We start from the raw sequence: 15,854 nt of genomic DNA, 5'->3' as shown, positions 1-15,854 counted from the left end.
ATACTATTGAAGCGATAGTACGCGGCTTTGAGCTGCGACAGCACATCAGCGGAAGACAAGTCAGCATGGCCGAGTGGTCTAAGGCGCCAGACTCAAGTTCTGGTCTTCGTAAGGGGGCGTGGGTTCGAACCCCACTGCTGACATCGTTCCGCATCTATCAGTGATCTCTTCTCTTCTTGAACTTCAAATGCAAATAAATTCCTTATCTTCAAAGTGTTTTAAATTCCTTATCTTCAAAGTGTTTTTTACTTTTACATCAAAATCATTTATTCTTTGTTGTGCCAAACACCTTAAAAACATTTCCACATTGCATCTACCTAAACTACTATTTTAACAACTTAGTAAAACATCATTATTGTGTTATAAAACTCTAATTGCAATTCAAAGTATCTATCTATAAATAAGCCATTCCTTTAATTGCTTGACATTGTTCATAGATCTTGTTCATCTTAAATACATGCTTCATTTTTAAGACACTTAAGGTCATGACCACTTTGCACCTACTTACTTTATTTTTGTTTTAAGAATTTCATAAATTCATACTAAAAAAAAAAAGGTCATTGTCTTAATAAATAAAATATCAAAAAACTATTCTAATACAACTCATTCTTCTCTTAATAATGACTTATTATTACGGTTCAAAGTTTAAACATGAGCATAGACTCAAGTTCTAGTCTTTGTAAGGGGGCGTGGGTTCGAACCCCACTGCTGACATCGTTCCGCATCTATCAGTGATCTCTTCTCTTCTTGAACTTCAAATGCAAATAAATTCCTTATCTTCAAAGTGTTTTTTACTTTTACATCAAAATCATTTATTCTTTGTTGTGCCAAACACCTTAAAAACATTTCTACATTGCATCTACCTAAACTACTATTTTAACAACTTAGTAAAACATCATTATTGTGTTATAAAACTCTAATTGCAATTCAAAGTATCTATCTATAAATAAGCCATTCCTTTAATTGCTTGACATTGTTCATAGATCTTGTTCATCTTAAATACATGCTTCATTTTTAAGACACTTAAGGTCATGACCACTTTGCACCTACTTACTTTATTTTTGTTTTAAGAATTTCATAAATTCATACTAAAAAAAAAAAGGTCATTGTCTTAATAAATAAAATATCAAAAAACTATTCTAATACAACTCATTCTTCTCTTAATAATGACTTATTATTACGGTTCAAAGTTTAAACATGAGCATAGACTCAAGTTCTAGTCTTCGTAAGGGGGCGTGGGTTCGAACCCCACTACTGACATAGTTCCACATCTATCAGTGACCACTTCTCTTCTTTAACTTCTTGTCCCTCTCTACGTTTGTAAACGCCGCGTTGTAGATGATAGATATAATTGTTGCAACTTCAAGTTGTTCTTAGGGATGTATTCAAATTATCATGCCAAATAAATTGAAGCAGGATAAATCTAAGAAAAACACTATAACTATTCTTGCCTAAATGTGTTATTAAACATTATCATGGATGGTTTTCTTGCCAAATGAGTATATAGATGGTCCAATTCATGACATAAATAAAGTCAACTTCAAATAAAGTCCTTATCTTCAAAGTATTTTTTACTTTTACATCAAAATCATTTATTTTTTGCTTGTGCCAAACACCTGAAAAATATTTCTACATTGCATCTACCTAAACTACTATTTTAACAACTTAGTAAAATATCATTATTATATTATAAAACTCTAATTCCAATTCAAAGTATGTATTCATAAATAAGCCATTCCTTTAATTGCTTGACAATGTTCATAGATCTTGTTCATCTTAAATACATGCTTTATTTTTAAGACACTTAAGGTCATGACCACTTTGCACCTACTTACTATACTTTTGTTTTAAGAAGTTTATAAATTCCTACTAAAAAAAAAAGTTATTGTTTAATAAATAAAATATCAAAAAACTATTCTAATACAACTCGATCTTCTCTTAATAATGACTTATTATTATGGTTCAAAGTTTAAACATGTGCAAAGACTCAAGTTCTGGTCTTCGTAAGGAGGCGTAGGTTCGAACCCCACTACTCACGTAGTTCCACATCTATCAGCGACCACTTCTCTTCTTTAACTTCTTGTCTTTCTCTACATTAGTAAACGCTGCGTTCTAGATGATGGATATAATTGTTGCAACTTCAAGTTGTTCTTAGGAATGCATTCAAATTATCATGCCAAATAAATTGAAGCAAGTTAAATCTAAGAAAAAAACTATAACTATTATTTCCTATACGATTTATTAAACAATATCATGGATGATTTTTTTGCCAAACAAATGTATAGGTAGTCAAATTCATGACATAAATAAAGTCAAATTCAAATAAGATCCTTATCTTCAAAGTGTTTCTTTCTTTTTCAACAATTTTTTTTTTTTTTTTTTTTTTTTTTTTTTTTTGTGCCAAACACCTTAAAAACATTTCTACATTGCATCTATTTTAACTACTATTTTAACATTTAAGTAAAACAACATAATTGTGTTATAAAACTCTAATTGCAATTCAAAGTATCTTTCTATAAGTAAGCCATTCCTTTAATTGCTTGATATTGTTCATAGATCTTGTTCATCTTAAATACATGCTTCATTTATAAGACACTTAAGGTCATAACCACTTTGCACCTACTTACTATACTTTTATTTTAAGAATTTTATAAATTCATACTAAAAAAAAAAAAGTCATTGTCTTAATAAATAAAATATCAAAAAACTATTCTAATACAACTCTTTTTTTTCTTAATAATGACTTATTATTACGGTTCAATGTTCTAACATGTGCATAGATTCAAGTTTTGGTGTTCAAAAGGGGGTTCGTTCGAACTCCAGTACTGACATAGTGCCACATCTATCAGTGACCACTTCTCTTCTTTAACTTCTTGTCCCTCTCTACGGTCGTAAACGTTGCCTTCTAGATGATGGATATAATTGTTGCAACTTCAAGTTGTTCTTAGGGATGTATTCAAATTATCATACCAAATAAATTGAAGCAGGTTAAATCTAAGAAAAATACTATAACTATTATTTCTTATATGAATTATTATATAATATCATGGATAGTTCTCTTGCTATATGAGTATATAGATGGTCTAATTCATGACATAAATAAAGTCAAATGAAAATAAGATCCTTATCTTTAAAGTAATTTTTACTTTTTCATCCAAATCATTAATTTTTTGCTTGTGCCAAACACCTTAAAAACATTTCTACACTGCATCTACCTAAACTACTATATTAAAAACTTATTAAAACATCATTATTATATTATAAAACTCTAATTGCACTTCAAAGTATCTATCTATAAATAAGCCATTTCTTTAATTGCTTGATATTGTTCATAGATCTTGTTCATCTTAAATACATGCTTCATTTATAAGACACTTAAGGTCATGACCACTTTGCACCTACTTACTTTATTTTTACTTTAAGAATTTCATAAATTCATTCTAAAAGAAAAAGTCAATGTCTTAATAAATAACATATCAAAAAACTATTCTTATACAATGCATACTTTTTTTAATAATGACTTTTTATTACGGTTCAAAATTTAAATATGTGCATAGACTTAAGTTCTGGTCTTGGTAAGGAGGCGTGGGCAAGAATCCCACTACAGACATAGTTCCACATCTATCGTTGACCACTTCTCTTCTTTAACTTCTTGCCCCTCTCTACATTTGTAACCACCGCATTCTAGATGATGGATGTAATTGTTGCAACTTCAAGTTGTTCTTAGGGATATATTCAAATTATCATGCCAAATAAATTGAAGCAAGTTAAATCTAAGAAAAACACTAGACTATTATTACCTAAATGTGTTATCAAACAGTATCATGGATGGTTTTCTTGCCAAATGAATACATAGATGGTCACATTCATGACAAAAAAAATCAAATTCAAATAAATTCCTTAACTTCAAAGTATTTTTTACTTTTACATCAAAGTCATTTATTTTTTTGCTTTTGCCAAACACCCTAAAAATATTTCTAAATTACATCTATCTAAACTACTATCTTAAGAACTTAGTAAAATATCATTATTGTATTATAAAACTCTAATTGTAATTGAAAGTATCTATCTATAAATAAGCCATTTCTTTAATTGCTTGACATTGTTAAAAGATCTTCTTCATCTTAAATACATGCTTCATTTTTAAGACACTTAAGGTCATGACCACTTTGCACCTTCTTACGATACTTTTCTTTTAAGAATTTCATAACTTCATACTAAAAAAAAGAAGTGATTTTGATGTAAAGTAAAAAATACTTTCAAGATAAGGATCTTATTTGAAGTTGACTTTATTTTTGTCATGAATTTGACCCTCTATATACTCATTTGGCAAGAAAACCATCCATGATAATATTTAATAACACATTTAGGCAAGAATAGTTATAGTGTTTTTCTTAGATTTATCCTACTTCAATTTATTTGGCATGATAATTTGAATACATCCCTAAGAACAATTTGAAGTTCTAACAATTGTATGCATCATCTAGAACGTGGCATTTATGAACGTAGAGAGGGACAAGAAGTAAAAGAAGAGAAGTGGTCAATGATAGATTTGGAACTATGTCTGTAGTGGGGTTCTAGCCCACACCTCCTTATAAAGACCAAAATTTGAGTCTATGCACATATTTAAACTTTGAACCGTAATAATAAGTCATTATTAAGAGAAGAATGCATTGTATTAGAATAGTTTTTTGATATTTTATATATTAAGACAATGACATTTTTTTTTAGTATGAATTTATGAAATTCTTGAAATAAAAATAAGGTAAGTAGGTGCAAAGAGGTCATGACGTTAAGTGTCTTAAAAATGAAGCATGTATTTAAGATGAACAAGATCTATGAACAATGTCAATCAATTAAAGTAATGACTTATTTATAGATAGATACTTTGAATTGAAATTAGAGTTTTATAATACAATAATGATGTTTTACTAAGTTTTTAATATAGTAGTTTAGGTAGATGCAATGTAGAAATGTTTTTAAGGTGTTTGGCACAAGCAAAAAATAAATAATTTTGATATAAAGTAAAAAATACTTTATAGATAAGGAATTTATTTGAATTTGACTTTATTTATGTCATGAATTGGACCATCTATATACTCATTTGGCAAGAAAACCATCCATGATAATGTTTAATAACATACTTAGGCAAGAATAGTTATAGTTTTTTTTTTAGATTTAACTTGCTTCAATTTATTTGGCATGATAATTTGAATGCATTCCTAAGAACAACTTGAAGTTGCAACAATTATATCCATCATCTAGAACGCAGCGTTTACTAATGTAGAGAAAGACAAGAAGTTAAAGAAGAGAAGTGGTCGCTGATAGATGTGGAACTACGTGAGTAGTGGGGTTCGAACCTACGCCTCCTTACGAAGACCAGAACTTGAGTCTTTGCACATGTTTAAACTTTGAACCATAATAATAAGTCATTATTAAGAGAAGATCGAGTTGTATTAGAATAGTTTTTTGATATTTTATTTATTAAACAATAACTTTTTTTTTTAGTAGGAATTTATAAACTTCTTAAAACAAAAGTATAGTAAGTAGGTGCAAAGTGGTCATGACCTTAAGTGTCTTAAAAATAAAGCATGTATTTAAGATGAACAAGATCTATGAACATTGTCAAGCAATTAAAGGAATGGCTTATTTATGAATACATACTTTGAATTGGAATTAGAGTTTTATAATATAATAATGATATTTTACTAAGTTGTTAAAATAGTAGTTTAGGTAGATGCAATGTAGAAATATTTTTCAGGTGTTTGGCACAAGCAAAAAATAAATGATTTTGATGTAAAAGTAAAAAATACTTTGAAGATAAGGACTTTATTTGAAGTTGACTTTATTTATGTCATGAATTGGACCATCTATATACTCATTTGGCAAGAAAACCATCCATGATAATGTTTAATAACATACTTAGGCAAGAATAGTTATAGTTTTTTTTTTAGATTTAACTTGCTTCAATTTATTTGGCATGATAATTTGAATGCATTCCTAAGAACAACTTGAAGTTGCAACAATTATATCCATCATCTAGAACGCAGCGTTTACTAATGTAGAGAAAGACAAGAAGTTAAAGAAGAGAAGTGGTCGCTGATAGATGTGGAACTACGTGAGTAGTGGGGTTCGAACCTACGCCTCCTTACGAAGACCAGAACTTGAGTCTTTGCACATGTTTAAACTTTGAACCATAATAATAAGTCATTATTAAGAGAAGATCGAGTTGTATTAGAATAGTTTTTTGATATTTTATTTATTAAACAATAACTTTTTTTTTTAGTAGGAATTTATAAACTTCTTAAAACAAAAGTATAGTAAGTAGGTGCAAAGTGGTCATGACCTTAAGTGTCTTAAAAATAAAGCATGTATTTAAGATGAACAAGATCTATGAACATTGTCAAGCAATTAAAGGAATGGCTTATTTATGAATACATACTTTGAATTGGAATTAGAGTTTTATAATATAATAATGATATTTTACTAAGTTGTTAAAATAGTAGTTTAGGTAGATGCAATGTAGAAATATTTTTCAGGTGTTTGGCACAAGCAAAAAATAAATGATTTTGATGTAAAAGTAAAAAATACTTTGAAGATAAGGACTTTATTTGAAGTTGACTTTATTTATGTCATGAATTGGACCATCTATATACTCATTTGGCAAGAAAACCATCCATGATAATGTTTAATAACACATTTAGGCAAGAATAGTTATAGTGTTTTTCTTAGATTTATCCTGCTTCAATTTATTTGGCATGATAATTTGAATACATCCCTAAGAACAACTTGAAGTTGCAACAATTATATCTATCATCTACAACGCGGCGTTTACAAACGTAGAGAGGGACAAGAAGTTAAAGAAGAGAAGTGGTCACTGATAGATGTGGAACTATGTCAGTAGTGGGGTTCGAACCCACGCCCCCTTACGAAGACTAGAACTTGAGTCTATGCTCATGTTTAAACTTTGAACCGTAATAATAAGTCATTATTAAGAGAAGAATGAGTTGTATTAGAATAGTTTTTTGATATTTTATTTATTAAGACAATGACCTTTTTTTTTTTAGTATGAATTTATGAAATTCTTAAAACAAAAATAAAGTAAGTAGGTGCAAAGTGGTCATGACCTTAAGTGTCTTAAAAATGAAGCATGTATTTAAGATGAACAAGATCTATGAACAATGTCAAGCAATTAAAGGAATGGCTTATTTATAGATAGATACTTTGAATTGCAATTAGAGTTTTATAACACAATAATGATGTTTTACTAAGTTGTTAAAATAGTAGTTTAGGTAGATGCAATGTAGAAATGTTTTTAAGGTGTTTGGCACAACAAAGAATAAATGATTTTGATGTAAAAGTAAAAAACACTTTGAAGATAAGGAATTTATTTGCATTTGAAGTTCAAGAAGAGAAGAGATCACTGATAGATGCGGAACGATGTCAGCAGTGGGGTTCGAACCCACGCCCCCTTACGAAGACTAGAACTTGAGTCTATGCTCATGTTTAAACTTTGAACCGTAATAATAAGTCATTATTAAGAGAAGAATGAGTTGTATTAGAATAGTTTTTTGATATTTTATTTATTAAGACAATGACCTTTTTTTTTTTAGTATGAATTTATGAAATTCTTAAAACAAAAATAAAGTAAGTAGGTGCAAAGTGGTCATGACCTTAAGTGTCTTAAAAATGAAGCATGTATTTAAGATGAACAAGATCTATGAACAATGTCAAGCAATTAAAGGAATGGCTTATTTATAGATAGATACTTTGAATTGCAATTAGAGTTTTATAACACAATAATGATGTTTTACTAAGTTGTTAAAATAGTAGTTTAGGTAGATGCAATGTAGAAATGTTTTTAAGGTGTTTGGCACAACAAAGAATAAATGATTTTGATGTAAAAGTAAAAAACACTTTGAAGATAAGGAATTTATTTGCATTTGAAGTTCAAGAAGAGAAGAGATCACTGATAGATGCGGAACGATGTCAGCAGTGGGGTTCGAACCCACGCCCCCTTACAAAGACTAGAACTTGAGTCTATGCTCATGTTTAAACTTTGAACCGTAATAATAAGTCATTATTAAGAGAAGAATGAGTTGTATTAGAATAGTTTTTTGATATTTTATTTATTAAGACAATGACCTTTTTTTTTTTAGTATGAATTTATGAAATTCTTAAAACAAAAATAAAGTAAGTAGGTGCAAAGTGGTCATGACCTTAAGTGTCTTAAAAATGAAGCATGTATTTAAGATGAACAAGATCTATGAACAATGTCAAGCAATTAAAGGAATGGCTTATTTATAGATAGATACTTTGAATTGCAATTAGAGTTTTATAACACAATAATGATGTTTTACTAAGTTGTTAAAATAGTAGTTTAGGTAGATGCAATGTGGAAATGTTTTTAAGGTGTTTGGCACAACAAAGAATAAATGATTTTGATGTAAAAGTAAAAAACACTTTGAAGATAAGGAATTTAAAACACTTTGAAGATAAGGAATTTATTTGCATTTGAAGTTCAAGAAGAGAAGAGATCACTGATAGATGCGGAACGATGTCAGCAGTGGGGTTCGAACCCACGCCCCCTTACGAAGACCAGAACTTGAGTCTGGCGCCTTAGACCACTCGGCCATGCTGACTTGTCTTCCGCTGATGTGCTGTCGCAGCTCAAAGCCGCGTACTATCGCTTCAATAGTATTCTTCAAGGGCACGAGAACTCATGTAGACAGGTTGATGCCCTGACGCTAACATCAACGACTGACGCGTCGGGGGAAGCCGAATGTTCGGAATGGGCAGGGCTCATTCATCCCATCCCAAGCCCCAGGCTCCAAAGCGAACTTGGGGAGCTGAGGGAGAAGGGGGCATTATCCACAAGCAAGCCCCCCAGAGACAGCAGAATACGACGACGAGGGCCAGGAACACTCTTCCGTCTCACCAGCCCTGCGCTTTTCTGGAGCATTCCAAAGCCCCATGAAAGCCCAAAACCCACCTCCCACCCTGCAGCGCGTCTCCCCAATCCCCTCCTCAATCTTCGTATCCTTCGATTAGGTCGGATTCCTCCTCTGTCTGCTTCACATTCTCGCATTCTGTCGTCTTCACTCCAATTCTCCGCTCCCCCTCCTCCTTCCTTCGCATTGTAGCGCGTCCGCATTCGCATTCGCATTCGCATCCGCATCGCTATTGCAGTTTGGATTCAATCCACCGCCATGGCTGCCCAGGTTGGAATGGCTCTCAACGCCCAGACCTGCAAATTGGCCTCCTTTCAGGGCCTCAGGGCTACCCCCGCGCGCTCTGCCCAGCTCAACCCTAGCCAGGTCTCCTTCACTGCCCCCTCCCGCAGCAGGTGCGTCGCCGTGCGCGCTGTCGCGGCCGTGGCGCCCAAGTTCGCCACGCTCAAACCCCTGGGCGACCGCATCCTCGTCAAGATTCAGACCGTGGAGGAAAAGAGCTCGGGCGGCATCCTGCTGCCCACCACGGCGCAGACCAAGCCCCAGGGCGGGCAGGTGGTGGCCGTGGGCGACGGCAAGTCGCTGGGCGACAAGAAGCTGGAGCCCGCGGTGAAGACGGGCGCGCAGATCGTGTACTCCAAGTACGCGGGCACGGAAGTGGAGTTCAACGGCGAGCCGCACCTCCTGCTCAAGGAGGACGACGTCGTGGGTCTGCTGTCCACGGACGACGTGAAGGACCTGGAGCCGGCCAACGATCGCGTGCTCATTCGCGTGACGGAGATGGAGTCCAAGACTTCGGGGGGCGTGTTGCTCACGGACAGCGCCAAGGAGAAGCCCGTGATCGGGTCGGTGGTGGCGACGGGGCCGGGTGCCTACGGCGAGGACGGCGAGCGGAGGCCGCTGGAGGTGCAGAAGGGCAACACGGTGCTCTACTCCAAGTACGCGGGCAACGAGTTCAAGGGTAAGGACGGGACGCAGTACGTGGTGCTCAGGGTGCAGGACATCCTCGCCGTGCTCTCGTAGTTTAGACCAATTTATCCTTGTTTCGTTTCGAGAGTAGGTTTTGGTAGTTGTTGGATATTTAGATTGCAGCCGGATTCCGGTTGTCTTTTTTAGGTGACGGATACTGGTTAGGGGTGGAACTCGTTGCAGAAGAACTGCGATGGTCGTCGGAGTCATCGCTGAGGTCGTGCATTGCGAGGGTTATACTGAAATGAATGTATTGCAATGAATGAGAATGCGGCTGATGATGGCCTTTTCGCTCGATTCGATGGAGTGCGAGCTCATTGGCCCTTGTGCATTTGGGTTTTTCCGATTACGGTCCGTTCAGCACCTGGCGTGGTTTCTGTTTGGAGTGGGTTGATGTGAGTTTTTTTGAGTAGTACAGTGGATGGTGCATTTGGATGGTTGCACAGCAGGAGTGTGTTGTGTAGGATTATTTTGATTGCTATTTCTTTTTTCGTTTTTTGGAAAATGGTTTGAAGCGGATGGCTTGGAGGACCTAATTTTGTTGTAGCATAGTAGAACCGGTGGTATGTGTGTGTGTATGTGTATCATACATTTTGTAGGTGCGGTGCTGTTTTGTATGCCGTGGTTTGCACCCGAATTGGAGGCTGCAAATGCAGCCCGAGTTTGAGCGGGTAACACCGTTGTGTGGGTTGTGCGCCCGATTCTTTGGTCTCTGCAGCGGGTATTGACGGTTGTGTGCGTCATGTTGTAGCAGTTTGCGTTGTGCGTGTGTCGGTAAATGACGAGTTGAGACACTCGTTTGGGTTACATTGGACATGTGGTGTAGTCAGAGCGCATGTGAATTCAGTCGCATCGTGCAGGGGGCTCTGCCGTTCTCTGCTCTGCTCTGTTCTGCTCTGTTTTGCAGCTCTAGCCGCGGGTTGTATACGTCCGTGGGATCTTGGAAGCAGCTGTTGCGGTCCAACTGTGGTTTATTTCAAATATCTGCTGGGGGATCGAAGCATATTCGCAAGAGGCTGTGGTTTGAGGATGCACAGCTGTTGTGTTGGGCATGTGGACATGTGTGAGGGTTTGACGTCTCCTGTATGATGGGGTACACGTGCAGACCTGATTTTATCAGGTCGGTCCACGCTGGAGATTATCGAACACAGGCGGAGATTGGACGGATCGCAGACAGCATTGTTCACTTTTCAAATGGGTGCTAATATGCAGCATGTAATTGCATGTTTTGGATGCGACCAATTTCACATGTGTTCGGTCGACCTCTCGACGACCTGGATCATAGCCGAGGTTGGGATTGTACCTCTGGTGCAGATCAGAAAGTCAGTAAGAAACCAGAAAGTGAAAAAAAGTAAAAAAAAAAAAAAACAGGAGAGTCTCGGCTGCGCTGAACGTTCAGTTGATGTGTGTCTCTTGTGGATCAACTCGAGAAATGTCTCCTGCGGAGTGCCTCCACGCTCTTCGTCGAGGAAAGAAGGGTGTCTTGAGCTGCATGCTTCATCACTGCACGAAAAGCACACACCACTTGTGATGAAGAAGAATCACGATCACTGCAGTCGGCTCAGTGTCGATGAGCGGAATGAAGGCGCTTGATAATGGTGCACTCCCAGGCCAATTTAGAGAGGACGGCAATTGCATTTGAACAGGCATTCTCTGTGTCTCGTGTGACGATCCAGTGCCGAGATGGCAATGCGATGTGTGTATCACGAGAGAAATCGGTTCATCTGTTCTGCATGCATGGCCTACTGTGCAGAGTGAGATGTTCTTACAGTGGGCTATGGCGGACTGCGCTTTGGTGCAGATGTCCTTGCACGCATCCTGCACACAAAGGTCAATCCTCGAGAGGATCTGAAGTGAATTAGCTTTGGAAGCCAACATGTCGACCGCAGAGTGCTCTCTCCAACTAACGGAAGCTGTGCATGCATCGAGGTCACTTATTTGTTTGCGATTGGAAGGTCAGCAGAAGTTGATCACACAACAAGGGCGGTTTCGGTGTTTGTGGGAGGTGTTGCGCAGGGAACATGTCTCATGCGCATGGCAAAACCTCTCGCGACGATGTAATCATCTTCAGACATGCATTCAATCACACGCTCGAGTCGGTTTATTCCTGCGAACCTGGATCTCCTGAAAGTCGTCGTTGAACTGGGCCATGGATTCGCCTGCTTGTATCTCGAGCGCTACAACGTGCGCTTTGAGGGTCTGAGTGTCACACTTGATGCACAGCAGATGCCAGTGACAATATCAGGCTGCTATCCAACATGGCATGAAGACGTACTTGAGTATTGCACACGCGCGTGTGTGTCGTTGCGGAAATAAGAGCATTCACTGATTGCGTCACTGGACATTGCATCATGCACCTTCATACAACAAGACGATGAGACTTCACCCATGCTCAAACGTGCAAGAATTCAACACCCTGCACAGTGTCCTCACCTTCACCCGCTTGCGCAGCCTGTCGCCGGAAGTCTCTATGTCCGTCAAACACGGTGCGTGCAGTTGGTTCAACTTCTCCTCCAAGGACAGCACGGTGGACTGTACACGAGACTTGACAGCGGCGACGTCGTCGCAAGAAGCGGGAGGGCCATGGATCATGTCGCCGAGGTTGCGATCAGGTTCAGACACCCGTGGCCGTGGCCGTGGTCGTGGGCGTGAAGGACCACCGTCTCGTGCATTCTTGGTCTTCCTCTTCCCCATGCTCCTGAACGGTCTCCGAAACAGAGTCAGTGAGATGACGAGTGCAAAGAGAGATGAGAGTGCTCCAGCGTAATGGGCTATGAGCGAGAGGTTTGCTTCGGCACAGGATTCCCACCTTGCTTGTGTTGGTGGTGGACAAAACCGGACGAGCAGAGCCCGCTTCGATTGCCATCGAGGAATCGAACAATTCAAATTTGAGGCGCGGTTGGCGTGGATTTGAATTTGATCACTCGCACTCGCTGTGCGTTGAAGTTGTGGCGGGGACCTTACATGACACTGAAATTGGTTGCGTATCAGTCTTTTGCTATTATGTCACAGTCAACCGTTTAAGTTTTTGGACCATGTGAATTGTGTGTATTTGATATTATATTAGTGTAAGGTTATGTCGATTGAGATGAGTTTATTCTGGAGGTTGTGTTATGTTTGTGGTGGAGCTTTTACTGGCAGTTTTGATTGTTTAAACATTTTTGGTTTGGTTACGGAGGAAGGGTGCTTGTTGGAGGTTTTAATTTCGAAATTAAGACAGGTTTTCGGAGGTCGGTTTCTGGACCTTTTCGAACGAATAGTAGGAGTGTAAGTTCATGGCGTGAACTTTGAAGAAGGCATACTGGAAGGCGTTCCTGGTTTGGAAATGGGAGGACATTTTGTGTTTACTGAAAGTGTGAAGTATTATCTGATTTGCACAGCACGATTTCTTTTTTGTTGGTTGGAGTGTGAGCTCTGGTTTGATTACAGAAGGCTTTAGTGTACTGTTTTAATGTTCCTCATCTGCTTTACATCAAGCCTCATGTGTTGATTTTTTCGTTTTGGTCCAGTATCTCTTTGTGGATAGCATTATTTGCAAATCACATGCTAAATCTTATTGTATTCAAGATTGGATTGTAGCAAAATAAATTTCTAGATTACATTCTGCTATAACTTAAGCAGAATGTAATCCATTAATTTTTGTCTTGCTTTTTTAAATAAATAGTGCATTTTTTATGTTTAATATCAAGAAGAATTTATAAAGTGACTTATTATTTTATATATACATGGGACTTATTATATTTGAATTTCTCAATTTTGAATACTACTTTAAGGTGCAAATAGAAAAGTATCAAACAAATAATTTAACAAATAACAAATTTAATACTGTTATTTTTGTTTAAGAAGACTTTATTCATTAGAGTAATTTACAAATATTTTTAAAGATTTTTAAATTTCTTTAGTTTTTTAAGCTATAATTGATATTTTTAAAGTATACAATATTAATATTAGACTAAAAGTGAATAAATAGCATAATTCTTTTGAATTGACACAATAGATATAAATAATATTTACTTTAGATATAATAAAAGTAAATTTTTAATTAAAGTAAGATGACAATGTATAATTCAAAACAATTATTTTTGTTTTTGTTATGTAGATTGTAATTTAAAAGAGAGTTTTAAAATACATTAAAAAGATTGAATGATAATGTCTCTTATGTACATTTATAAAATAATACTAATATATTTTTTAGATACCAAAATTTTTATCCTATAGTAATTTAAGGAAATAATCAAATTTAGTTGTGCAATACATAAATGAACATATGCCTCATTAGTTCATCAACATTTTATTTTATAATGAACAAATATCTTATTAATTTTTATTTATTTATTTATTTATTTATTTCATACTTTGTTACATATGAACTATAAATGAATTCATCAATTCATCAACTTTTTCATTTATAATGAAAAAATATCCTATTGATTATTATTTTTTGATCAATATATTGGTGTAATAAATGAAACAAAGTATTTGAGGAATTTTGTATTCTTTCATTATGCAACAATAATTATAAGTATGCTACCATAATTTCAAAATTTGAATATTTTCCATGTAAAAATATGCCCAATGTCAATGAATTGATATGGTTACAACTAAGCAACCACAGTCAAGAACCATGTTTTGCTTGGAAAGTAGAACAATTGCAACAATCATGGCTAATTCAATGACAATGCCTTCATTGGCATGGATTTGTTATTGCATGCTCAATTAGTGAAAGATTCTTTCAAGTATTTGTAAGTCTACGATGGATTGCAATGGGCACTAGATCAGCAACAAGAATGGTTGCACTTTTTGAAATGCTCATAATTCCATCTATGAGCCTATATTGGTAATTGGGCTATAATAAATCATGCACTTTGTGAGCATGCTCTAATACAACACTTAACATTGTAGGGAGCATAATCAAAGCTATGAAGAATTCAAGCCACCAATAGTGATTAAAATCGTCAACTTCCAAAGCCCTACCAACTTGTATCAACGTCTAAAATATATGTAGATAAGGAATATCCATCAACAATGCAATCACACATGAATAAGGTATAGTTAGTATGGATATGCTTTGTACTTGCTCAAATTCCTTTGTAGTTGCTTTCAAAGCATAATACAAAATTTTATAAATAACCTTGCACTATATAGGATTAAAAAGTGTATTCAAGTAGCATGTGGCATTCAAAACCAACTTTTATTGAATTTTATCTACTTGAGCATTGATGGCCAACTTAATCTATTTTATATACATCATTGAAGTTGCATATAGATATTGTGATCCAACCTTTTATTGTACTATGTAAATCCTCAAGTCACAATGTTATTTAATGGCTATAATAGCAAATATGATTAGTCCAAAGGTTCACAAACTTTGTGTAATATGGAAGTAGCCAAACAACATCAATATATCTCATGACAATACTATAAAAATTACATTCTAGGCCATTCAAGGCTTTCTTGTACTCTTTGATACTGGTTGCATAAACCATTGCCTTTTATGCAATCATAAAGGTTTCAAAGTTGGTATCATCTTGGATAATGGATTTGATATGTGACAATATGTTTTTTTCAATGTGCCACAAGTAGAGTAAGTATTGTATTTCAACATCTCAAAATATAATATCAATTGCATGCATTAGTGAGAGCTTGCAATCAATCGAAAAAATAGATGGAAGCTTCAATGTAAATACATATCTTATCTACCTTAGAACTCAACCATAGTTGTTTTCTTTCTTCACTTGCATAAAATAAAAGCACAACAAAAAAGAGTGATTTGTGCTTATATTAGTAATAATATGTAGTAATAGCATTCAAAAGCAATTTTTCTTATATATCAAGTTTAATAAGAAGATATAGAGTGCATAGTTGTATTGGCATGCAAATTCAACCTCCTTAGGAGATACAAAAAATAAGTGAAAAAGCCTACTATTGTTTGAA

General features: G+C 35.6%; 2 protein-coding genes and 2 non-coding genes across 7 annotated transcripts; 2 read left to right on the top strand and 2 right to left on the bottom strand.

Moving 5' to 3' along the window:
• The first annotated feature begins 59 nt into the window (after positions 1-59).
• TRNAL-CAA (transfer RNA leucine (anticodon CAA)) lies at positions 60-143 on the top strand. Its single transcript has one exon. It is a non-coding gene; the product is annotated as a tRNA-Leu (tRNA).
• An 8,415-nt stretch (positions 144-8,558) lies between these two features.
• TRNAL-CAA (transfer RNA leucine (anticodon CAA)) lies at positions 8,559-8,642 on the bottom strand. Its single transcript has one exon. It is a non-coding gene; the product is annotated as a tRNA-Leu (tRNA).
• Positions 8,643-8,871: 229 nt separating this feature from the next.
• On the top strand, positions 8,872-10,217 carry LOC112272813 (20 kDa chaperonin, chloroplastic). Its single transcript, XM_024500947.2, has one exon. It carries the CDS (start codon positions 9,210-9,212, stop codon positions 9,972-9,974), a length of 765 nt encoding a protein of 254 aa, XP_024356715.1. The 5' UTR covers positions 8,872-9,209; the 3' UTR covers positions 9,975-10,217.
• Positions 10,218-11,099: 882 nt separating this feature from the next.
• Positions 11,100-14,174, bottom strand: LOC112295900 (uncharacterized). 4 transcript variants are annotated; one of them, XM_090244917.1, is made up of 4 exons: positions 12,354-14,168; positions 12,036-12,131; positions 11,690-11,768; positions 11,100-11,423 (listed from the first exon to the last, which is right to left on the bottom strand). In XM_090244917.1, the coding sequence occupies exons 1-4, from the start codon at positions 12,612-12,614 to the stop codon at positions 11,341-11,343; spliced, it is 519 nt and encodes a 172-aa protein (XP_090101043.1). In that variant the 5' UTR covers positions 12,615-14,168; the 3' UTR covers positions 11,100-11,340. The 4 variants fall into 4 exon arrangements, with proteins under 4 accessions (XP_090101043.1, XP_024403697.2, XP_090101041.1 ...); XM_024547929.3 differs by having other exon boundaries at positions 11,690-11,738; positions 12,354-14,166; XM_090244915.1 differs by having other exon boundaries at positions 11,100-11,768; positions 12,354-14,174.
• Between the last annotated feature and the right edge of the window lie 1,680 nt (positions 14,175-15,854).

Source organism: Physcomitrium patens, chromosome 19 (assembly GCF_059467195.1).
Source record: "Physcomitrium patens ecotype Gransden chromosome 19, ASM5946719v1, whole genome shotgun sequence".
NCBI lineage: Eukaryota > Viridiplantae > Streptophyta > Bryopsida > Funariales > Funariaceae > Physcomitrium > Physcomitrium patens.
The sequence above is the reverse complement of the archived record's forward strand: the minus strand, read 5'-3'. Positions and strand labels throughout refer to the sequence as shown.

Excerpts from the sequence above, each read along its gene's own strand:
- LOC112272813 (XM_024500947.2), top strand. The coding sequence starts at position 9,210 with ATGGCTGCCCAGGTTGGAATGGCTCTCAACGCCCAGACCTGCAAATTG.
- LOC112295900 (XM_090244915.1), bottom strand. The coding sequence starts at position 12,614 with ATGGGGAAGAGGAAGACCAAGAATGCACGAGACGGTGGTCCTTCACGC. Across the intron at positions 12,132-12,353 it reads GGCTGCGCAAGCGGGTGAAG|TGTGACACTCAGACCCTCAA; the intron begins GTGAGGACACTG and ends CTGTGCATCAAG. Across the intron at positions 11,769-12,035 it reads ACGACTTTCAGGAGATCCAG|ATCCTCTCGAGGATTGACCT; the intron begins GTTCGCAGGAAT and ends AATTCACTTCAG.